The sequence below is a fragment of the Myxocyprinus asiaticus genome, chromosome 49 (assembly GCF_019703515.2).
Source record: "Myxocyprinus asiaticus isolate MX2 ecotype Aquarium Trade chromosome 49, UBuf_Myxa_2, whole genome shotgun sequence".
NCBI classification, from domain to species: domain Eukaryota; kingdom Metazoa; phylum Chordata; class Actinopteri; order Cypriniformes; family Catostomidae; genus Myxocyprinus; species Myxocyprinus asiaticus.
Window position 1 is genome coordinate 5,577,194 of NC_059392.1, and position 26,010 is coordinate 5,603,203.

General features: G+C 36.9%; 1 protein-coding gene across 2 annotated transcripts; it reads right to left on the reverse strand.

Annotated features, from left to right (window-relative positions):
* Window positions 1-2,571: 2,571 nt before the first annotated feature.
* Window positions 2,572-25,654, reverse strand: slx9 (SLX9 ribosome biogenesis factor). Of its 2 annotated transcripts, XR_007896686.1 has the most exons (7): window positions 25,316-25,654; window positions 23,634-23,760; window positions 7,903-7,971; window positions 5,206-5,362; window positions 4,024-4,133; window positions 3,849-3,917; window positions 2,921-2,998 (listed from the first exon to the last, which is right to left on the reverse strand). XR_007896686.1 is itself a non-coding variant. In XM_051693665.1 (6 exons), exons 1-6 carry the CDS (start codon window positions 25,514-25,516, stop codon window positions 2,878-2,880), a joined length of 744 nt encoding a protein of 247 aa, XP_051549625.1. In that variant the 5' UTR covers window positions 25,517-25,654; the 3' UTR covers window positions 2,572-2,877. The 2 variants fall into 2 exon arrangements, 1 of the variants encoding a protein (XP_051549625.1); XM_051693665.1 differs by lacking the exon at window positions 4,024-4,133 and having other exon boundaries at window positions 2,572-2,998.
* Between the last annotated feature and the right edge of the window lie 356 nt (window positions 25,655-26,010).

Consider the following 26,010-nt stretch of genomic DNA (forward strand, 5'->3'; position numbering starts at 1 on the left):
TGATGGCTGCATGGTCCCATGGTGTTTATACTTGTGTACTACTGTTTGTACAGATTACCATGGTACCTTCAGGCATTTGGAAATTGCTCCCAAGGATAAACCGGACTTGTGGAGGTCCATGTTTTTTTTTTTTTCTGAGGTCTTGGCTGATTTCTTTTGATTTTCCCATGATGTCAAGCAAAGAGGCACTGAGTTTGAAGGTAGGCCTTAAAATACATACACAGGTACACCTCCAATTGACTCCAATTAGCCTATCAGAAGCTAAATTATGCTTGACATAATATTCTGGAATTTTCCAAGCTGCTTAAAGGCACAGTTAACAGTGTATGTAAATTTCTTACCCATTGGAATTGTGATATAGTCAATTAAAAGTGAAACAATCTGTCTGTAAACAACTGTTGGAAAAAATTACTTGTGTCAAGCACAAAGTAGATGTCCTAAACGACTTGCCAATATTATAGTTTACTCATATGAAATTTATGGAGTGGTTAAAAATGAGTTTTATTGACTTTAACCTAAGTGTATGTAAACTTTTGACTTCAACTGTACTTCGCGCCATCTCCTGGTGGCCATATGCAATTAGAGTGATTGATCACATGACTCTCTGTCCAAATATGGAGGACTATCACCACTGGTTGGCGCAATCTGAACCCAATTCAATTGGTTTATCATTCCATGATGCTACAGCATTTCCAATCACGTCATCTGATTCAGGAAAGCGAACATGTTTTTAGTCAAATAACAAGATGCCACATAGCCAGATGGGTTATCTAATGATCTCTGCATCTGATTACTTTGTGAGTTGGCTTATTAAAAATAATAACCTACTCCAAGTAATGATATGTGATATTTTATGTTCTGTTTATTTTTTGTTAAGTTATAAGTGAAAACGCAGCATATGAGCAACACCTGTTCACATGAAACAAGTATGTCAAAGACATATACTTAGATATTACTCACCATATTTTTGTCTGAGAGTAAAACAAATAGGCTGGTTGTATTCTACTCTATGAGACTTTTCCAATGACATATGACACATGGCTATTTGATCAGTTTTTTGTTTTAACCGATTACAATAATATGAGCAGTGCAAAATTATTAATAGATTATCAAAACAAAACACTTCTGATTTGTCTGCAAATTTCAAAGCACTTGTTCAGTTTTGGTCATAACTCATACATGCATTGTAAAGTACAGCTTCTAAGCTTTAAAACAAGACTGCAGTTATGAATATTTTGATAATATTTTTTTTTTTTCCGCGGGGCCCATCCGAGCTTAAAGTGTTAAGAAAAAAACAAACAGTTGCTATGGGGTTGCTAATGTGTTCCGAGCATGTTGCTGCGCAGATGCTTGGATGTTTTAAATAGTTTCTAGTAGGGTTGTGCAGTTTACCGGTACTAACGAAGTACCGCGATACCAAAAAAATTAAAAAGGTGCGATATCATCTTGTTGCTAATTTCCGTACCATATTACAGTATGCTGTCATTAGTAAAATGATATGAGATGTGACAAATTTGAAATGAAATCAATGACAATTTGAAAATAAAATAAAATTGGATATGGCCAAGTGTGATCTTCTGTCATCAGCAGAAGGATGTGATTTAATTAAATAATATACATATTTATTTTTCATTCATTGTTTTCATTAATACTGTTCATCAAAAATAAAATTGCATTTTTTTTGTTAAAAAAAAGAAATTATTATATTTATATTTGATTAAAACTGTATGTATTATCAGTTTGATTAAGCACCATTTGATCATAACATTTAATTAAAACATTTAACATGGAATCCAGACAAATTTAAATGGAAAGCGCATAATTTGAATCTGTAAGACTTTATGCAGTTCTTTTAATCAAGTCATTTTCTGTGTAATTTCATAAGAAATCTGAGGCTTTTTATTTGTTGATTATAGTATCGATTTAGTATTGATACCGAGATACCAGGGCTGGTATCGTACCGAAGCCAAAATTTTGGTATCGGAGCAACCCTAGTTTCTGGATTTATTTTTATCTAGTCAAAAACATGTGGACCAGAATGTGTGAGAGCATTCATTAAGCATTATATAGCATGACCATTAATTCTGAAAACAGATAATTCATTTCACACTTAAGAGTCGTTTATTAAATTACACTCAAACCTCAAGTGAAGATGCAGAGGAACTGTGATAAATTCATCAGACTTTGTCTGCTATAATGTACATGCAGTTCCAGATATACATTGAGCCATACTTCAAATCTTGGAACACCTCTTAAGTTTCCATATATCAGTATGAAACGATAAAGTACAAAGTAACTTCTACCAATGATGACTATATTAGGGTGAGTCTCATTAAGAAATGTCTTGGTGGTATTTTAGTCAAATATCAAAAAAATAAATAAACAAATTATATTTTGCAAGTCTATTTTAGGGCCATTATGAATTTTTGCATTGTTTACATAAAAAATAATGTATCAATTTAAATGATATATCATTTAGTATTTTTTGTCGAATTATAGGAGGCTACTTAAAATTAGGGAAAACTGTTTAAATGTGCTTTATTTTCAAGAAAACTGCAATAAAAAAAATCGTGATGGTCCTAAAAAGCTTTATTTTCTTCATGCAAAATAACACTTAGTATTTTTAACTTTTGATATTGGGGTAAACTATGTCCAGGGTTGCATTTCCCAAAAGCATTGCAAGCTCAAGTTGATCGTAGAGACCATTGGCGCCAATGGTCTCTACGCTCAACTTAAGCTTACGGTGCTTTTGGGAAATGCAACCCTGGACATATCTTGACAGTTTTTGTGAGATACACCAACTAGTTTGTTTCGGTGTCCCAGGTTTAACATACAGTTTTTGTAGTCTAACAATAGGGTGGTGCTCCAAAGATATGATTAACTCTGTTCTTCTCCTTGTTTTAGTCGTTTTCGCAAGTGTTCACCGATCACAGCCAAGGGGTTGGTCTTGTAGGCAGGGTTTTTCATGGCTTCGCTAAAGTGAGATGTTTCATTCTCGCTGGAACCAAAACAAAACAAAAAAACCATTTAAAATTTTTCTTCGTTAAAATCTGCTCACAATAAAAAAAATTAAAACCAAAAATGTGTTTACAACTTGCAGTGTACAAAGCAGACCAGCTAAATGTCTTAGAGAGTGAATATTTTAACTTTAATTTTCACAGTGTCTAAATTTTTTTATGTATTAAGGTGAATCTCACAAAACAAGAACATGTCCAGGTCACATTTCTACACAAATATTTTATATATATATACATATTGCAATTCTTTACATTGTGACAATTCAGCACATTTTCCAACAAATTCTCATTACCTTAATGCGTCTGAATATTTTATTTATTTTTCAATTTCCCTTATGCTTATATGTTTTTCTCATTAGATTCTCTGTAATATATTATTTTTACTGTATTAAAGTAATACAGTGCAAAATACTGTAATAATTTTTTTTATATGCATAAATTAAATTAAAATTGGTGCAATAAACACCATGATGTATAAATACTTTGCAATTTAAAAAATATAATTGTTTTAAATGAAATACATTTTTTGTTTTTTTGTGTGTGTGTGCATTACAGCAATACAAATTTTGATGACATTTTCATCATAAAATAGTCACAATTGAAGAAAAATTTGTAACAGGCCAAAAAAATGGACTACATTTTCTTTAAGCAAAATATAATAATAATAATAATAATAATAATAAGTATTATTATTATTTATTTTAGATTGATCTGTAACCTCGACAAGTTTTGTGAGATTCGACCATTAACCACCATTTTTACAAATATTCTGATAAGAAATTAGATCAATGAACATGCATTTTCTAAATTAAAGGGATGGTTTCGTCTTACAGTAGCTTTCGTTTCTGGGATGGTTTCATCAGACTGAAGTCTGTGGGTTCTGGTTTCTTCTTAACTGGACTGAGACGAAAAAAAAACAAGAACAAACATTTAATTCTGTTACGCGTGGAAATGCGAGACACCTTTTATATTTAGCACTATTAACCTTTGAAGAAAGAATACATACACAAAAAAGCCTGTCAAGTGTTTTATACATAGCGACCTAGAGGCATCTTTGAAGATGTGCTTTGAAGAACTTTAGAGCACAGGCTTTCCTCGCACAAGTAATGTTTATTTCTGAAATACACAACAAAAAAAGAAAGCAACACTTCACACGTACATCAAACGAATAACTGAGTAACACCACTAATGCAAAAGGAGAAAACCAGATGAACGTTTTATGTCTTTGATCAAAGCAATTGCACATCAGTGGAAAACAGATCAACTTTGTTTTGTGTGCTCAGCCAAACAGCCGATTAGTCTACTAAAACAACGGGACTGCTGTCAACCCATGCTGTGTTGCTATAAAATCATGTAGTCTGAATATAAAGCATTGCTGCTGATCCACAAACACATGCCATTTTTCTTCTGTAAGGAATACATTTAGAGATTTGTGTGCAATATAAATGTACATTTGTTTAAAGAGGACTGCCAAAAATATCACTGCCTAAAGTGTGCTGTTTAAGGTTTACATTTTGACCCTTCACCGTAACACAGGGTGAAGAACGTTTACAATTTCTAGTGTTTACAAAGGACATTTATGTTTCATGAGCCTCTGAATACTTCTTGACAGTCATCATTTATTAGTTTATTTGTTTTGGCTTGAATTATTTAGGGAATACAGAATGAATTAGTCAACAAACAAGACTTTATTTCAGCTTTAAATGTCTACGACAGGTCAATCCGAGGCAAGGAACATGAGATTTAATGAAAATAATTCCTAGTTAAATTATACCATAAATATTAAGTTTGCCACTAAGATGGACCGGGGCAGAATTTGATACAGTTGTCAGAAGGAAGAATGTACGCTGGCTCGCAGAAAATCAACAAAATTATGGTTCGAATCTCATCGTAAAACAATGTTATGTTTCACATGACTTTCGCTCATATCTGGGTTGTCTAAACATGGGCGCTAATTCAGGCAAACAAATATACTCAAGCACAGACATTATTTTAGAGAGTATGCTTGCCAACACTTATTCACTTATGTCTGCAGGAGATATTCAAATGAATGATTAAGAAGGTGTGTGTAAAATGTAAATGATATAGCTGAAAGAGGGTAAAGCTAAATAAAACAAGGTTGACAAAGAAGTGGGATGTTGAAGATAAACAAATAAAAAAAAGTATAAGAGAGTTTTGAAGTGCTTACGCTTTATTTTTCCGGTGTGCACTTTTAAGAGATGGGAGGAGAAGGGAGAGTTCAGGAAGGGCGTCGGCCAGCGGTCTCATGTCCCCCACAATGGGCATGGCCTTCCTCCGTGCTTGTGCCATTTGCTGTTCACGTGCCTGTTTAATTGCACTTATTTCTAGAAACAACAGAAAGACAAACTCAGACTCCAGCTTATATGATCAGCACACAAAAACATAAAAGAAAAAAAAACAAAAAACAAAACCAAACCAAATCAAAATGAAACCAAACACAAAAAACAAAACAAATCAAAACCACACCCAAAACAAAAATCCAACAAAATAAAAAAAAACACAAACCAATTCAAAACCAAACAAAACCCACAAAACTAAAAAAAATAAAAAATAATAATAATTAAAAAAAAAATCAATCCAAACCCCAAAAAACAAAAAAATCTAAATCAAATAAAACACAAACCAATTTAAGTCAAACTCAGACTCCAAAAAAAATCAAACCAAACCCAAAAACAAAAAAACAAATAAAAAGAAATCAAATCAAACCTAAAAGCCAAAACAAAACACAAAATCAAACCCCAAGCAAAACAAACCCCAAAAACAAAATAAAAACAACACAAACCAAACCAAATCAAAACCAAACCCCAAATAAAAACAAAATAAAAAACCAAACAAAATAAAAACAAATAAAACCAAATGAAAACCACACCGAAAAACAAAAAACAAACCAAACCCAAAAAAAACTAAACAAAAGCAAACGAAAAACACACCAAAACAAAACAAAAACAAATCACAATCAATCCAACCCCAAAAACAAAGAAAAAAAAAATTCTAAACAAAAACAAAATCTAACTAAAACAATTCAAAACCAAACCCAAAAACTAAAATCAGACCAAATCAAAACCAAACTCTAAAACAAAACAAAATTAAACAAAACCAAATAAAAACACTCAATCGATACTTGCTTTGCTTTTATAATGGATACAAGCAAAGATACAGTAGGTCAGGCAGTTCTGATAATGTTCTCAGCTATTTTTTAGTTGCAATTTGGTTTAATAAAAAATAAATAAAAAAAGGCCACTGAAATGAAAAGTTCAGTTTTCTTCCTGTCTGTGTCATGCCTAGGCAGTGGTGTCATAGACAGAAAATAACTACTGAGGGAAAGGACTGATGTCATCCAATAATCTACAAAACAACCCAAACCTCAGTGACAGAAACCAGTCCACACAAGGTGCCTCAGTTTAATAAAACATGTACATATAGGGAAGAAAAAGTTAATTTGAAGAGCCCCCATGACAAAAAATAAATGGACCAAAAAATGTCTTCATATTTCACAGAAGCATTTGGTTACACATCCATCTTATTTTCCAAATATAAACAGCATGTCAAGTAGCGTGAGGCTCTCAGTTCTTAAGTGAAGAGGTATTTATTTCTCAGAGCATCCACTTACAATCTTTGACCAAGATAAGAAATTTGTTGTAACATGGACATTTAAAAGTAGTAGTGGAAAGAAGTTCTTGTTGGAGCGATTATAATCTGTTTTCTCTGAATCTGAGCACAGCTGAACTGGTCACAGGACAAATAATAGACTTAAGTGACCCTTTATCAATTTACTTGGATTTTTGCAAGGTCTTAAATGAACAATCTAAGCAGAAGTCAGCTTGCTTTTTTTTTAACTCCTTTATTGAGCGGGACAGAATCCATCAACATCTTATTTCACTCCCCCCCCCCATCCTTTTTTAATTTCCTGAAAATCTGACATGTAGTCTGCAGGCTTGAGTTACGGCTGGAGCCGTGAGCCCCATTAGATCCTAATTATAATCACCTCGGACAGAGCTTGTGTTACACGACGCATTGATCAGTTAGAATGATTACAGGCGTCAGAATCAGGGTGTGGCGTTAATGATCACCCCATCTACGCCAAACAAGTTCCTGTTAGCCGGTGAGATAATCACAGATCAGTTCGTGATATTCATCCGCAAGAACCGTCCTGTTATGTGCGGTTCAGGATTGTGTGTTCAGAACCTTTTGATAAGTAATTACCATTTTATGAATAAAGACTTTTAAAGGGATCGTTCATCCAAAAATTAGCACCAAGAAAAAGCAAGACAAATTTGATGGCAAATGCTGCATTCGCACCAAAAGCGATGCAAATACTTTCATGCCTTTACTACAATAAGTGGTGCTGATCAACAGTCAATTTTACTCCGGACCAGTAAGTGGCGCAACATGTCTTTCACAGACGGGAATGACTACTTAATATGTATTTCTACACAAGCTGAAGCACAATAATGTGTTTGTTGTTGATTTGTTTAATAAGAAAGAAACAATTCGAGACACTATTTCATTCGAGAAACTCTTAATTCACCTACTGGACAAGTTAAATGGCAGTTTAAACATGTCTGAGAGGTGATTAGAAAAAATCAAGTGTGAAAAATAATATTAAGGGGCTGTACACACCGAATGCGTCCTTGCACAAAAAAAAAATACAAAAAAAAAATAAATGCTAAAGCTAAGCTCTTTTTATCTTGACGAAAACTCATTGCTCCCGCAAAATGCTGAAAAAACTGAGGCGCGGTTCAACGGTCAACAACTTCGGTCTAACACATTTTACATAAGAAAATAATTGAAAAAAGTGCGCACGGATGCAAAACCACATTTGGTGTGAACAGTCCCTAACAATAGAATGCTGAAAAATACTCACTGTTCAGCCATCGTTCTCTCCGCTCCTTCATTTTTTCTTTCTTGGATTGTTGTTTCTTTTCCCCTGTGCCTGGAAACAATAAATTTATGTGGATTATTACTGATCAATTCACCAAAATGTATTATTGACAGTCAGTATGAACTGCATGTCATTCACAAAGTTGTACACATCGTCCACCTCTTGCATTTTCATTTATGAAATATTTTGGCTAATCATAATCTGATTATGCTTTCAGATACCAATAAGAGTGTAGTATTCTCAGCTCTGTTTAACACATTTTACCATATTTAAATCCCTCCTGCAAAATTCTGTAACACAAAATGCAGAAAATGTGAAATCAGCAGATGCCACTTATACAAAAATATTGCAAAATAAGCCTTCAAAATTAGACTGGGTACACCAAAGAAAAAAAAAAAGATCATTATTTTCACAGCAGATGAGCTTTCACAGTGTGAAATCAAAACATATGCAGTAAAACCATAAGCTATTCTTTGAAGACGACTTTCTATTTGGTTTTGAATGCAGATGTTTGGGTTCATTTTGGTTTTGTTTCGTCTGCAAAGCAAGAACTCTGTGTGACCTCTCAAAAAACATGGTGGTTGCCAAACAGTTAAAGGGATGGTTTACTTAAAAATGAAAATTCTATAATCATTTACTCACCCGCATGTTATTCCAAACGTATATGGCTTTCATTCTTCAATGTAATACAATAGAGATGTTAGGCAGACATATTAGGCCTAACATCTCCTTTTGTGTACAAAGGAAGAAGGTCATACGGGTTTGGAACAACACGAGGGTGAGTAAATGATGACAGAAGTGAACTACGCCTTTAAGAAGTTTCAGGCAACATAAAAATAAAAACATTCAGGAATAATAGTGACATGTGAAAGAAAATGCTAACTATTTTTAATCTAATGCGCATGTGAATATTATGGGATGTGCAATGGCTGTGGGGTCATGTACAGAATGGGAGAAAATGAGTTTCCATGAGCTGGAATCTATGGAGGGAAACAGAAGGGAATCTTGTTTTGTGTAGATTACTGTAGGACATGTTGTTTTAACAGTACGTAACTTCCTGTTCAAAGATAGTGAAGTTTATCAGAGAGATCATACTGTGTGCATTTAAAGATTGTACTGAACTCTGGGGAGCAGAGCAGTGCGATGGGGAATATTTAGGAACCTGTGTGTTGGTGTGTGAGGACTGTGCAATAATGAAGTTTCTTTTCACTTTGAAAGAGAGAATTCGCAGACCACCGACACAAAGAGGTCAGACTGCAGATAAATCTTTTTTGCCAAAAATGTTAAACAAAAGCTATACTTATTGTGCATTTAATAATACTTCTTATATTATGAATTTAAAGTTATTATAAAAAGAAATGAATACTTATTAATAATTATAACAGCTCTCTAGAGTAATCAGTTCTGATTGGTCACGCCATCCAGTGGGGTCTGATATTTCTGAATAATGCCCGCACATTCAGGGATATTTGGGCATAAGTGATATTTCACAGGTCATCCAGGTATTGCAAGTCATTTTTCCTACTTCTCGTATCACTCTGCAATCTTTACAATTAAGCTAGTAAATTAATTTTAAATCAATATTTCACATCCATTTTTTATTTAATTCGCAAGTATACAAGAATACAAAATCTATAGGAAGGACAGATCTGAAGGAAAAGGAGGGGGTATTATATTTTATATCAAAGACCATATCAGATGTGATCAGATTGTGCATTTCTGAACTTAAATACATCTGACTTAAAGTGTCATTATCTCCTCAAATGTCTTTCACCCTCATTGGTTTGTATAAACCACCCCTACTGAAGGAATGCAGTTTTGAGGAGGAGGTTATTCTAATGGGGGATTTTAACATTAACTGGCAAGACAAAGCAAATAGGAATCTATTAAACATATTACAAATGTTTTTGATCTTCTACAGTTAATAAAAGGGGCCAACAAGAATAACACAGTCCTCCAATACACAAATTGATTTAATATTTAGTAATAAGACTGAGAAAATTGTTAAATCTTTGAATATGATCACAGGATTATCTGATCACAACCCAACCTTGGTACTCAGAAGATTATCTAAGACACGCTTTAATAATCATGAAGCCAGAAAGTCTGGTCAGTTCAGGATACTCAATTAAAAATATTAAATGGAACGAAATTCTATCAGAATCAAACTTGCAAGATGATAGCATTGTCTTCCTATCCACTATTCAAGCTTTAATAAATGACTTTTTGAGGAAAACCAAGGAGGGGCATAGAAAAAGTATACTCTCACTTGGTTAAATGGTGATATTTGGACATTAATGAACGAGTGAGATACTGCTCGAAAAACAGCTCTTAAATTTAAAATAACTTCAGACAGATTAAAGTTTGTTATATTGCGAAATAAAGTAATACAAAATTAAAGCAAAAACTTTATCTGGGTAAGAATAATCCTAAACTGATTTTGAAGAATTTACAAAGATTGCAAGGGAAATATAATAGTAATAGTAAGAACCTTAAAATATATGTGAATGGTATCACTACATCAGATGAAGCACAAATAGCAACATATTTTAATTCTTATTTTGTGGAATCTGTGAAGTTAATTAATTTTGTTATATTTTTTGTTATTACTGTACTATTCATTCTATTACATTCTATACAGTTCTATTCATTAACATTAATAAATGCATTCCTATATATTTACTATGTATTTTCACATTGAGAATAAATGGGTCCCTTCTTGGATCAGGGCCTTGTCGTGGCAGATGGGCTTGCGTGATCTAGGGATCTCCAGAGCTATATTGTCGGGAGCAGTATGTTCCTAGTAGGGTCTCCAATGGCAAACAGGTCTGGGGTGAAAGTCCAGACTAACACGATCCAAAAACCCCCAATGGAAAATGGTAAAAGGAGAATGTTTACCCTGCCCCGAAGAGGGTCACAAGGACCTACCCCTGGAGACAGGCCTGGGGATAGTGTTCCTAGGTGAGCGCCTGATGGCCTGGCAGCCCAAGTAACCCGCTGAGGCAACACTGGGAGGGGGGGGGGTGGGGGGAGTGGCATGTGGGCCTACCTCCCGCAAGGTCCAACATGGGGGTAAGGTATAATGCCTTTTAGGCAACAGGAAGGGACGGCGTGGCATCATGGAACCTTGCGGCAGAATCTGGCTCTTGGCATGTGGAACATAACTTCACTGAGGGAAGGAGCCGGAGCTGGTGTGGGAGGTTGAGAGATACCAACTAGATATAATTGGGCTCACCTCCATTCACAGTGTTGGCTCTGGAACCAAACTCATTGATAAGGGGTGGTCCCTCTCCTACTCAGGAGTTGCACAAGGTGAGAGGCGCCAGGTGGATGTGGGGATACTCACAAGTCCCCGGCTGGCTGCCTCACAGTTGCAGTTTGTCCCGGTTGACGAGAGGGTCATCTCAATGCGACTTAAGTTTGCAGAGAGGAAAACTTTGACAGTTGTGTGTGCTTATGCACCAAACAGCAGTTCTTGGAGAGAGTGGGTGGGGTTCTGGATAGGGCCCCACTTACAGACTCCATAGTCCTGCTGGGGGATTCAACACTTATGTTGACAATGACTGGGAAATCTGGAGTGGGATGACTGTGAAGAACGGCCTGCCTGATCTAAACCCGAATGGTGAAATGTTATTGAACTTCTGTGCTAGTCATGGTTTGTCCTTAAATAACACCATGGGGGGCCTGGGTAGCTCAGCGAGTAAAGATGCTGACTACCACCTCTGAAGTCACGAGTTTGAATCCAGGGTGTGCTGAGTGACTCCAGCCAGGTTTCCTAAGCAACTAAATTGGCCCATTTGCTAGGGAGGGTAGAGTCACATGGGGTAACCTCCTCATGGTCGCTATAATGTGGTTTGCTCTCGGTGGGGCACGTGGTGAGTTGTGCATGGATGCCGCGGAGAATAGCGTGTGGTAACGCGCTCAACAAGCCAAGTGATAAGATGCGCGGACTGACTGTCACAGACACGGAGGCAACTGAGATTCATCCTCCGCCACCCGGATTGAGGCAAGTCACTACGCCACCATGAGAACTTGGAGCACATTGGGAATTGGGCATTCCAAGTTGGGGAGAAAAGGGGAGAAAAAACATAAAAAAAACACCATGTTCGAACACAAGGATGCTCATAAGTGTACTTGGTACCAGAGCTCCATGGGCCGAAGGTCAATGATTGACTTTGTAGTAGTTTCATCTGACTTGAGGCAATATATTCTGGACACTCAGGTGAAGAGAGGTGCCAAGCTGTCAACCGATCACCATCTGGTGGTGAGCTGGATCAGATGGTGGGGAATACTGACAGACAGACCCGGTAGACCCAAGCACATAGTGAGGGTGTGCTGGGAACGACTGGCAGAGGACCCTGTCCAGAATGATTTTAACTCCCACCTCCATGAGAACCTCTCCCATGTCCCAGAGGAGGTGGGGGACATGGAGTCCGAATGGACCCTGTTCAAAACATCTATTGGGGAAGCAGCCAGGCGCAGCTGTGGCCAAAAGCTTGTTGGTGCCAGTCATGGCGGCAACCCAAGAACCCGCTGGTGGACACCGGTGGTGAGGGAAGCCGTCAAGCTGAAAAAGGAGGCCTTTAGGGCCTGGTTGGCTCAGGGGACTCCTGACACAGCATATAGGTACCGGCAGGCAAAAAAGGCGGAAGTCCGGAGCATGGGAGGAGTTTGGGGAGGCGATGGAAAAAGATTTTCGGTTGGCCTTAAAGAGGTTCTGAAGAACCATCCGGCAGCTCAGGAGGGGTCGAAGGAGCCTCGCTCAAGCTGTGTTCAGCAAAGATGGAGAAACTCTGACCTCAAATGAGGACATTGTCAGGAGGTGGAAGGAACACTTAAAGGAACTCCTTTACAGGAGGCAGGGCCAGAGGCTTCTGGGGTATCAGAGTCTATTTTCATGGTGGAAGTCAAGGAGGTAGCTGGGAAGCTCCTCAGTGGCAAAGCTCCGGAGGTGGATGAGATTTGCCCGGAACTGCTTAAGGCCCTGGATGTTGTGGGGCTGTCATGGCTGACATGCCTCTGCAATGTTGCATGGACCTCAGAGACAGTGCCTTTGGATTGGCAAAACGGGGTGGTGGTCCCTATATTTAAGAAAGGGGACCGGAGAGTGTGTGCCAACTACCGGTGTATCACACTTCTCAGCCTCCCCGGGAAAGTCTATGCCAGGGTGCTAGAAAGGAGACTCCGGACAATAGTTGAACCTCAGATTGAGGAAGAACAATGCAGACTCTGTCCTGGCCGTGGAAGAGTGGACCGGCTTTTCACCCTCTTTTCACAGATAACTGAAGGGGCATGGGAGTTTGCCAATCCAGTCTACATGTGTTTTGTGGACTTGAAGAAGGCCTACAACCATGTTCCCCAAGAAATTCTTTGGGAGGTGCTTCTGGAGTATGGGTTGCCAGGGCCACTACTGTGGGCCATTCTGTCTCTGTACACGCGGAGCGAGAGCTGTGTCCGCATACTCGGCATGAGTCAAGCTCGTTCAATGTGGGTGTTGGACTCCGCCAATGTTGTGCCTTGTCTCCAATCCTGTTTGTGATTTTCATGGACAGGATATCAAGGCGCAGCCGAAGGCATTCTATGTGAGGGCCGGAAGGTGACGTCTCTGCTTTTTGCGGATGATGTTGTCCTTTTGGCATCGTCACATGGATGACTCCAGCACGTGCTGGAATGGTTTGCAGCCGAACGTGAAGTGGTTGGTATGAGGATCAGCAACTCCAAGTCTGAGTCCATGGTTCTCTCATGGAAAAAGATGGCATGCCCCCTTCAGGTAAGGGGAGAAAATTTACCCCAGGTGGAGGAGTTTAAGTATCTTGGGGTCTTATTCACGAGTGAGGGGAGAAGGGAGCGTGAGATTGGCTGCAGACTGGGAACAGCGGCAGCAGTAATGCAGTCGCTGTACCGGACTGAAGTGGTGAAGGGGGAGCTGAGCCATATGGCAAAGCTCTCTATTTACCGGACGGTCTACATCCCTACACTCACCTATGGTCATGAACTCTGGGTAATGATCGAAAGAATAAGATCAAGAATACAAGCGGCTGAAATGAGTTCTCCACAGGGTGGCGGCACTCACTCTCCGTGACAGGGTGAGGAGTTCGGCCATATGGGAGAAACTCAGAGTAGAGCAGCTACTCCTCTGCATAGAGAGGAGCCAGTTGAGGTAGTTTGGGCATCTGGTAAGGATGCCCCCTAGGCGCCTCCCGTTGGAGGTTTTCCAGGCACGGCCAACTAGGACGAGACCCAGTGGCCAGCCCAGTACCCACTGGAGAGATTGTATCTCCCAGCTGGCCTGGGAGTGGCTGAGAATCCCCCGGGTTGAGCTGGAGGAAGTGAATGGAAAATGAATGAATGGAATAAATGGGTTCATCCAAAAGCTGAAAAATTTTGCTTTCAGAGGCTTTATATGGAGTTAGGATGAAAATAAGGTGCATTTTGAACTGTTATGAGACCAGTGCAGACAGACAGCACACTGGAGGTTAAGTCATAAACTAAATAGTGAGCAAGAGAGCATCCTATAACTTTCTATGCAGCTAAGTGCTTTTAATCCTAAAATCCAACCAAAGGTTTAGTTTCAGGCTGCAGATGATGTTTGGACCACTCAACATGTTTGGCAGACATGGGACAATGGTAATCAGTGCATAGATTCAGAATTTGATAATGCTACATTTTATTTTAAGATGGTTGGCAGTGATTGGATGATGAGGGACATTACTTTGAATAAGAATTATTTATTCAGCTTTACAGAAAATCAGCTGTAATGTCTGTAAAGTCTGAAAAACATGAATAACCAATACTCCTGGAAACATTCAGTAATACACAATTTGATAAAAAAAAAAAAAAAAAATCTGACTTTCTATAGCTTAGTGTTATTTAAAATTTCACAAAGTATGTGGACATTAATTTTTAGGAAAACTATTTGCTCTAGAAAAAAACAAATAATTTTTTGCTTGTTAATTAGGTGCTACTAGTTACAAATCAAAAAAGGAAATGGAAAATGCAGACAGCAACCACATGCGTGGACATTATGTTTTGGCTTCGCTATACAGAACGCATAATTTCATTTCATTTAAACCAACTGATCTTAGTTCAGGAGACTCTGGGCTGTCAGTAAAGGGTTAAACTTTCAAAGCATGGAGTCATGTGATCAAACAATATGGTGTCCATCACAGAGGAGTTTGTGTTTGGGAAAATTGCCAACAAAACTACATCTGGTAAGAAACCTAATTAAGTTTTTACATTGAAACCTGTTTGAGTCAAAAGATTAAGAGTCTCTAGTTTCATCCGATATGCCTTTTTGTTTTTTACATTTGAGTGATTTATTTATGCTAATTTCTGATGTAATGTCTGTAACTCAAAAACACGAATAACCAACTCTCCTGGAAACATAATAAACAATTTGATTAAAAAAAATCTGACTTTTTATAGCTTGGTATTATTTAAAAATTCACAACTTAGTCCTGCTGTCCACATATGTGGACATCAATTTTTAGGGAAAATATTTGGTCTAAAAAAAAATTATATATATATTTCTTTTGCATGTTCTTAGGGGCTACTAGTTAAAAATTAAAAGGAGAATGGAAAAAGCACACAGCAGTCACGTCGGGGTCTCAGGAGGTTAAGTATCTCGGTATCATGGTGGATTCTAACCGTACATACAAAATGCACGTTAAGAAAGTTATAAACACAGTAAAGTTTGACTTATAACATTTTCGATATATCATACACTCTTTGACTACAAAATATTAACAGATTCTTGTCTTGTATTTAAAATCTTGCATGGGTCAGCTCCTCCTCCTCTTACAGATTTTACTGAACAATGGATAACGGGTAGATCCACCAGATCCATTGAGGGGACTTGTGATGTACCTATGTGAAGATCAGCTTTTGGACGGTCTAGTTTTGCTGTGAGAGCAGGTCAGACCAGGAATACTTTGCCTACTCATATAAGAGCTTGTAAAACCTATTGCTCATTCATATGCACTTTAAACTCATGATTAAAAAAAAAATCAACAATGTGATCATACTCCATAATTGTCATCAGTTGCAAAACAAATACACTTTTAAGATATTGAAATTTGTTTGCGCAAACCAGAGGTTGATTTCAGCTGTTTCTGAAGACTCTGTGGTCTCTTTCTTCTCACATAATAACATAGTTTCAACTCAAATCATTATTTCATGTCAATTTATTTATTCATTTGGTAGGAAACCATGTAATAAGCTAGATAATGTACAGTCAGCCAGTCATTATCACATTCTTTATCCACCCTGTCTGGGTTTATTAATATGACGAGAGGCCATGCTGTATTTAGCCGTGAATATATTCAAGCAGATATGCAGATTATTTTATTTTATTCATAAAATTCATTAGGTGCCACCCTACTACTAGAGGATATTCCTTGACATAATGTTTCTATGCAACAGTTCGCTATAGGTGCTGCGCAGTAATACAGTCAATAATAGTGTTTTACTGTATGGATGAATCAGCAACCAAGGCCAGAACTAGCTGTTTTATAATGTGGATTATAAAAATAAAAAAGAAAGAAACAATATAATATAAGCAATTAAGATTTTCACTTAAAACTTAAAATATTCTGTGATGTGGACTAGATGTTAAAAACATTTAGGACATACTTCACAGCAGCACAAATAATTTATTAAAATTTTCTCCAAAAAAATAAAACCATGCTGTTCTATGAATGCCATGAAAATGAGTTGACCTCTGCCATTTTGATCGTCAGGGGAAAAATGCAGCTTTTGGTTGCCAAGCAACGTTCAGAGGAAGAGAGCATTTGTATTAAATGTTTGGACATCCAAAAACGCCTTCTCTCTCTGCAAAGATCTTTTAATGGAGAGATGGGAGGGAAAATCGGAGACTTTAACAGCCTGATTGACCCGCACGGACCTCTCTTGCCTTGCAGTCGACGTTGAACACCGAAGTCTTCCAGAATACTTCATTTTCAGAATAAATATGAAGAAAGCGGTTTGTTTGTTTGTTTGCTTTTTCAGGCAAATTAACAAGAAATTTTAAGAGGATTTAAAATGAATCTCATTGAAAAGATGTCCAAGTCACATTACATCTACTGTATATATAAGCTTATTCTTAGGACTATCAAGATTTTTTGCATTGTGACAATATTTTCATTATAATTAAACATCCCAAATTCTCATTATTATTCTGAGTTTCCTTGTCATTTCCATTATTCTCAATGGCGATTCTTATTACTTTAAAACAGTAAAAATTACTGTAATACGGTTAGTTTATATAAATCAGTATAAATTATACGCAGTACAAAAATATCTATTAAGATGTAAAATTCATTACAATAAATATCTTTATCTTTTTTTATAAATATCACATTACAGTATGAGAATGAGATTTTTTGCATGGATGTGTTTAAATTTCATGAAAATAATGCCACAATGCAAATAAGTCTTAATGGTCTCAAAAATAGGCTTCATTGCCTTCAAGGAAATATATAATTTCATATTTCTTTCTTTTGATTTTGGGGTGAAATATGACCCAGACATGTTCTTAACAAGTACCGTGACATTCACCAATATGGGCGTTAAAAATTATGAATTTCAGACAGTGTGTGTAATAGAAATAAGATTAAAATCTCATTGCAAACTGTACAAATCCATTTTTCAAATCAATTCTGTGTACTGTAGCAGTTTCTGTGCTTTTTATTTCATGCAAGATTTCCTTATTCCATGGTTAAAAGCCAAAGAGTGTTTTCACTCATTTCCAAATCACGCAAAGGGAATTTAATTCTTTAATCCACTTCTAAGATGTTCACATTTGTGGCACAACATTTCAATGCTTTTTATGCATGGTGTTTTGTGTGCGTCAATCACACAGAGGCGAATGGCCTGTTGTGTGTATGTTAAGTTCAAGAGAAATAGCCATCTTAAATGTTCGTCATCTTCCTGCAGAGGAAAGCTGAAAATTGGATAGATCCGATGCTGGTTGTTTGCAGGAGACACAAGAGAATAAAATGAGAGTTACTTGTTAGCCATAAACGATTGTGTCATCAACTCAAAACTATTTTTCTGTGCAGTTTCAAGGGTGCTGTTGGAGCTTAATATTTAATTAAAGTCAACGATTCAATCTATCTATTTGCACTTTTATTTATTGTGACACAATCAACTCAAACATGTAAAAGAAATAACTCATTCCTACAAAGCCCCATAAACATGCACAGATGTTGTATGGCACAGCAGTGACAAAAGAATAAATCAGCCATGGACGAACTGTGTGTGAACAATACACTGGATAAAATGCAGAGGCGACTCGATAAGATATCGATAAACGTCACGTCCTGTGACCCACATTTTCCATCTAGCCCACTTTAAACAGCTTGCCATTCTCTAACAGAAAGGCCTGTGAACTTAAAATGAAAACACCCTGGCCTGCATCCTTTAACGATAAACAGAATAAAAACATTTACTTTTACACGATGCCAGTGGAGATGACAATGATGTTACAAAGGGGGGAGTCATGTTGACAAGCAGCAAAAAAATTTGCCAAATCACTCAAGCATGAATGATTCCAAAGACAGACGCAAACCATTAAATAGATGATACTTGGTGAAATCAATTAAAATTGGTGTAAGAAACAAATCGATAATTAAAAGGTTTTTAACTTGCTTCAGAAGACATTAATTGATCGACTGGAGTCGTGTGGATTACTTTTATGCCACCTAAATATTACTTTAGGACTGTCAAACAGCCAGCAGCCTCATGGCACCCATTCACTTGCATTGTTTGGACAAAAAGAGCTGAAATGTGCTTTAAAAATCTTCACTTTGGTTCTGCTGAAGAAGTCATAAACATCTGGGATGGTTTAAAGGTACAGTAAGTAAATCATGAGAGGATTTTCATTTTTGGGTGAACTAACCCTTTAAGGAATATCGAGGTCTGTGTTTTTAATACAATAGCAGTTGATAGTGACTCACTTTAAAAGCTTAAAAAGCAACAAAAATTACCATAAAAGTAATCATATTACAAGTCTTCTGAAGGCATACGATCAGTTTTGGTGAGAAAAACCCAAAATGTAACTCATTTTTCAGTGTTAAACTTGATGTCTGTTGCTCGTTTATGAGTGCTAATTAGAAAAGCTTGTTGTTCAGCACTAAAAACAAGTTAAATATGACAGAATTTTCCATTTTGGATGAACTATTCCTTTAACATGGCCGACATGTCAAAAATATAACTACAAGGCTCTCTGGAATACTTGATTCTGATTGATCAAATGCGGCATTATACAATTATGTATAATGATGCAAAACTGACTAATTGACAGTTGTCCTGTGTTTTAGCCTCATGTGTACTACGCACTTATTAAATTTATAATTCAGCAATTTATTACATTTTGATGACAGACAAACTAAGTTGCCGTTCACACCAAATGCATCACTATATCTACAAATGTAATGTAGAGATGTAGAGTAACAAATAGAATGTGGGTGTTTCAAGGTGTTTATATAACTGAAGTCCATTTAACTTGACATGCCGTCTAAAAAAACATGACGTTCTGGTAGCTCAGTGTTAAAATATGCTGGCTACCACCCCTGGAGTTTACTAGTTCGCTAGTTCGAATCCAGGGCGTGCTGAGTGACTCCAGCCAGGTCTCCGAAGCAACCAAATTGGCCCGGTTGCTAGGGAGGGTAGAGTCACATGGGGTAACCTCCTCGTGGTCGCTATAATGTGGTTCGTTCTCGGTGGGGCGCGTGGAGTTGAGCGTGGTTGCTGCGGTGGATAGCGTGAAGCCTCCACATGCGCTATGTCTCCGTGGCAACGCGCTCAACAAGCCATATGATAAGATGCGAAGGTTTACGGTCTCAGACGCGGGGGCAACTGGGACTCGTCTTCCACCACCCGGACTGGGGCGAATCACTAAGCGACCACAAGGACTTAAAAAGCACATTGGGAATTGGGCATTCCAAATTGGGAGAAAAAATCCAAATAAATAAATAAAAAACATGACGTTTTAGCACACAACGCTAAAAATAGACGCACCGCAATGGTCAAAGATGTCTATCGATGTCTATCTAGAAAAACAATAAAAAAAAAAAAAACACTTCAGACAGACATAAAATAGGTTTGCATGAACAAACACTTTTCACCCTTGGAATAATGTGCATTGATGAATCGTTCACAATAAGACCAAGAACATGTAGTTAGAAAGTAATTTTATAGTGGCTTTGAAATTTGCTCCTGTACCAGCAAACACAGAACGTTTCCTTAACGTTAGCGTATGTTTCCTCTTTCGTTATTTGTTGGTACCAATTCTTAAAGTTCTAGGAACATTCTTTTTGGTTTTATTTTTTTATAACTATTAAATTATATTGCTGGAATGTTCTGGAAACCAAAAGTTGTTAGCTGGGGACATATTATGTAGAGCCTAAATTCAAAGATGACAATAACCGCACAAAGACAAATTTTAGATCAAATTCTACCCCTTCAAAATTTCCTAGTCAATTCCCAGACCTAGAAACAGTTTTCCACTCTCTAATCCAAGTTTTAACCATTCGAAATGGCCACAAAACAGCACTCAAATCAGCCGCCAAAGGGTGAAAATTATCGACAGTGATTCATCACCATCAGCCACCACAGAAATAACAACAGTCGTGTTTTTCTGCTGTATCTGCCCGATAGCGATCTACGCCCTGCCTATCTCTCTCCACACTGGAAACCCAATCTCATCTGTTTGCCGCGAACGCGGGACTGTAAAAGAAATCCATCATTCCCACCACATCCATCCCGGTGAAAGCATCATGTTCCGAGAGCTGGCTGAAACGGACACCGCCAATTAGGAGTGGACAGAACATTCCGACTGCCCTTTCCTGCCGCACCCCCCCCCCGACCCCTGCACTTGCACTTCTCGTCTTCTCATCCATCCGTCTGCCTCTGGGAAGGGAGGTGGCGGGGAGTCTGGGGAGCTGGGCTGGAGGTGAATTTCCGAGGTCAAGCCAAGACATTGATACCCTCAATTAAAGAGCTGAAGATCTCGTTGTGTCAAAGCAGAGCCAAAGACACATCGATTCTCTCTGTCAACTTCTCCAAAGTGTAGCCTCGACTGATGCATATTCAAAGAGAACTAGATCATTGATCTATATGAATAAAAAATATTCCAATAGATTGAGGAATTACAGTAGATTCCATTTAAAAGAAAAAGATTAATGAAATATCTGCTGCTAAAAAACAAACAAATCTGCATTTCTCTTCAATATTTTAAACTTTCAGTATGTTTGTGTGTGCTGATTTGTAAATTGTAGATTTGTAATGCCGATATCTAGAGAGTAGGGTGGCTAATGAACCAGTACAATGCCGATATATTCAAGGTCCACATGAAACGGCATTCAAAACCCATTCAACTTCCACATTGCTCTATTTCCCGCTTTCCGTGAGTTTCTGTAAATTAGTGTGTGCTGATTTGTACGTAGATTTGTAATGCCGATATCTAGAGAGTAGGGTGGCTAATGAACCGATATAATGACGATATAATCAAGGTCCACATGAAACGGCATTCAAAACCCATTCAACTTCCATATTGTTCTATTTCCCGCTTTCCGTGAGTTTCTGAACATTTTCGTGTGTTGATTTGTAAATTATATATTTGTAATACCGATATCTAGAGAGTAGGGTGGCTAATGAACCAATACAATGCCGATATATTCAATGTCCACATGAAATGGCATTCAAAACCCATTCAACTTCCACATTGCTCTATTTCCCGCTTTCCGTGAGTTTCTGTAAATTAGTGTGTGCTGATTTGTACGTAGATTTGTAATGCCGATATCTAGAGAGCAGGGTGGCTAATGAACCGATATAATGCCGATATAATCAAGGTCCACATGAAACGCCTTTCAAAACCCATTCAACTTCCACATTGCTCTATTTCCCGCTTTCCGTGAGTTTCTGTACATTTTCGTGTGTTGATTTGTAAATTATATATTTGTAATACCGATATCTAGAGAGCAGGGTGGCTAATGAACCAATACAATGCCGATATAATCAAGGTCCACATGAAACGCCTTTCAAAACCCATTCAACTTCCACATTGCTCTATTTCCCGCTTTCCGTGAGTTTCTGTACATTTTCGTGTGCTGATTTGTAAATTGTAGATTTGTAATGCCGATATCTAGAGAGCAGGGTGGCTAATGAACCGATATAATGACGATATAATCAAGGTCCACATGAAACGGCATTCAAAACCCATTCAACTTCCATATTGTTCTATTTCCCGCTTTCCGTGAGTTTCTGTACATTTTCGTGTGCTGATTTGTAAATTGTAGATTTGTAATGCCGATATCTAGAGAGCAGGGTGGCTAATGAACCGATATAATGCCGATATATTCAAGGTCCACATGAAACGACATTAAAAACCCATTCAACCTCCATATTGTTTTATTTTCGCTTTACGTGAGTTTCTATGAATTTGCGTGTGCTGATTTGTAAATTGTAGATTTGTAATGCCGATATCTAGAGAGTAGGTTAGCTGATAAACCAATATTATCCCGAAACAGTCTGATCAAATAATGAATCAAGAAAAGATGTTAAAGATCACAACTGATTTTATGACCAGTTTATTCGTCACAACGGAAATAGAGGTCAAGTCGAGCATATTGCATTGTGCGATACAGTATTTAACACAGTATGCTCTGACTGCATACTGCACATTTTGGCAAATGTAGTAGGTCCTCCGGGTATTCCATCTATGTATACAGAAAATGTGCATACTATGCACTCTACACATACTATACAAGCATTATGCATTCTATACACTGCATACTAGGTATGTTTGGTAGTATGCTTCTCCAAAAATAGCCTTTTATACAGAGCAGGTGCTTGCTCACCCTCCCTTTTATCTCTCGGCCTCCTCTTACACACACAAAAGGTGCTTTCATACGAGTAGCAGGTGGAACGGTCGACGGACAATACTGGAGACCTCTCCTCTACACAAACTCTCATTCATTTACGTGTTACCAGTCGGAGAGCCAGCAGTCACGTCAGTGCATCAGAACCATCATATTCACGCATCAGTTACTTATACTGCAGAGAGCTAAGAATAGAACAGCCCTCCTTAACCAATCTTTCATTGAATGGTTACAAATTTGCGACATACATATAACCTTTTCTTTAATTACTACAATATTAATCGTCTATAAACTTATAGATAAAAAGGGCACAATTGTGATAGTTCAGGGATCAACCATTGTTGGGTTCAGATTTACCCACTAGGCCACACTACAATCTTGTACATAAAGTATCACATATATGTCACATATATTATAAACTTAAAATATCCAGCCTTCAATTTATATTACTAAGGTAGATGGATCATGTCAAAATTGCTAAATTTCCAAACCTGAAATTAGAGTTTAAAAACCTGCTACAGTCTGCCATCTAGTGGTTACAATCTTGTATGCACTGCATCTACATTATATAAATATATACTGTATCTATCCATCCATCCATCCATATACGTATATATATATATATATATATATATATATATATATATATATATATATATATATAATTTCTATTAAATTAAATGTTATTTATATATATTTAAAATATAAAATAATACATTATTTAGTCCGAACTACCCATATATTTATATTTATTCATTTATATACATTTTTTAATATTTAAATACTAATATTAATAGTATTTAAAAGCAATCCAATCTGTGTGAAATCACTCACATTTCTGTTCTCCTCCTGCATGTTTGGTTACTGTCACATTTGATGGTTCATCAAACTTCAGAATTTGGACTAAAGTCTCGGGGGTAATTTTAGTTCCAGCAAACACTCCACTGGGAAAATTAAACGTCTACATGGAAAACATATGAAGTAGAATAAAGATCGCAATTAAAGCAGGTCATCTGAGCATAAATTACACAGTGAATTAAGCTTTAAAGAAATACATGACACTGACGTAATACATAAAACCTAACATTAATCCTAGAAAAAGTACTTTGGTAGTACCATGGTACAGTGTTGATATCAGATGGTAATACCATTGTTTATAGATATACCATGGTTCTATATAACTACCATATTCATGCACCATGGAAATAACATTCAATGTTACAATTTCAATGTACATTAAAGGATACCATGTTATTGTGATGCATGTCTCTTAAAATATTGCCAATACAAAAAAGTACCCTCACAGTACAAAAATACCATGGTAGTGCCATGTTTTTTTGAACATGTACCATAAAAGTACCATGATATTTTTGGTACTAGGAGTATACTTTTTGTATGTGATGGTACTCGAAGCTTCTTCAAGGAATAACAAGGTATTACCATGGTACATGGCCAAAACACAATGTACTTCTATGGTATATATTAAAAAAAAAAATTGGTATTTCAATGGTGCATGTTCAAAAAAGATGGTATTCCAATGGCGCATGGTATTCCAATGGCGTATGTTAAAAAAAAAAAGCATGGTATTTCAATGATGCATATTCAAAAAAACATGGTATTTCAATGGTTTATGTTAGAAAAACATGATATTTCAATGGTAGATGTTAAAAAAACATGGTATTTCAATGGTAGGTGTTCAAAAACATGGTATTGCAATGGTGCATGTTCAAAAGTACATGGTTTCCCAATGGTAGGTGTTAAAAAAACATGGTTTTCCAATGGTGGGTGTTAGAAAACATGGTATTTCAATGGTGCATGTTCAAAAGTACATGGTTTTCCAATGGTAGGTGTTAAAAAAACATGGTATTTCAATGGTAGGTGTTCAAAAACATGGTATTGCAATGGTGCATGTTCAAAAGTACATGGTTTCCCAATGGTAGGTGTTAAAAAAACATGGTTTTCCAATGGTGGGTGTTAGAAAACATGGTATTTCAATGGTGCATGTTCAAAAGTACATGGTTTTCCAATGGTAGGTGTTAAAAAAACATGGTATTTCAATGGTAGGTGTTCAAAAACATGGTATTGCAATGGTGCATGTTCAAAAGTACATGGTTTCCCAATGGTAGGTGTTAAAAAAACATGGTTTTCCAATGGTGGGTGTTAGAAAACATGGTATTTCAATGGTGCATGTTCAAAAGTACATGGTTTTCCAATGGTAGATGTTAAAAAAAACATGGTATTTCAATGGTGCGTGTTCAAAAGTATATGGTTTTCCAATGGTAGATGTTCAGAAACATGGTATGTCAATGGTACATGCTCAAAAAACATGGTATTTTTATGGTACATGTTTGAAAAGTATTTGGTATTACCATAGTTTCAATAACAAAATAATAATAATAAAAAAAAAAAAATTGGTATGAAGTCTGAAAAACATGATTATACAACGGTTCTGTTTGATAGTGTTCATTTTGAGTGTAACAACCGGTGGTTTAAAGCAAATGACATAACAGTCATACCTTTGCATTGCTGTTTACACTGCTGTCGGTTGTGTTTATTTTGGGCTGTGTTGAGAGTGTTTTTGCTGTACTTTGCACAAGTGCTGATGGGATCGGAGCTTTCTCCAGATTTCCTTGAGTAGATTTGCTTTCACTGTCATTTTGCAGCTTTACGGCGCCGTGATGAAGCTTCTGTCGGATCCGTTTAATCTTTCCCACCATTCTGTCTCACTTTGTGTGTTTTGAACTTATAACGATATGATCCTCCGATTTTACACAGCTCATTTATCTGACTACAATCACACACGTGTTTGATTTGACAATTTGTTTGGTGTTACATCTAAAACGGCCCTGCTAAAAATAAAGATGAACAGTGAGTTCCGCAAGTCTGCAAGCAGAGTAGAATTAAGATCCTTAGAATCTAACTGAATTAAAAGAGCCGAATTTTGAAAAGGATCGAATTTAAAATGTAAGTAATCAGCTGAATGGAGTGTAGAATATAACAGAATTCAGAATAAAACAAAATTCAGAATGCAACGCAATAGAGCATAGAACAGATTAGAATTTAGAATGACATATACATTTTAAGATGTTTAGAATATAAATGGAAAAGGAATACAACATTTAGAAAAGGACAGAATTCAGATTATAATAATAGAATGAAGTGCAGAACAGTGCAATATATAAAAATAGTACAAGTAAACAAAAAGTACAGT

Excerpts from the sequence above, each read along its gene's own strand:
- slx9 (XM_051693665.1), bottom strand. The coding sequence starts at position 25,516 with ATGGTGGGAAAGATTAAACGGATCCGACAGAAGCTTCATCACGGCGCC. Across the intron at positions 23,761-25,315 it reads GTGTAAACAGCAATGCAAAG|ACGTTTAATTTTCCCAGTGG; the intron begins GTATGACTGTTA and ends TTTTCCATGTAG. Across the intron at positions 5,363-7,902 it reads GAGAGAACGATGGCTGAACA|AAATAAGTGCAATTAAACAG; the intron begins GTGAGTATTTTT and ends TGTTGTTTCTAG.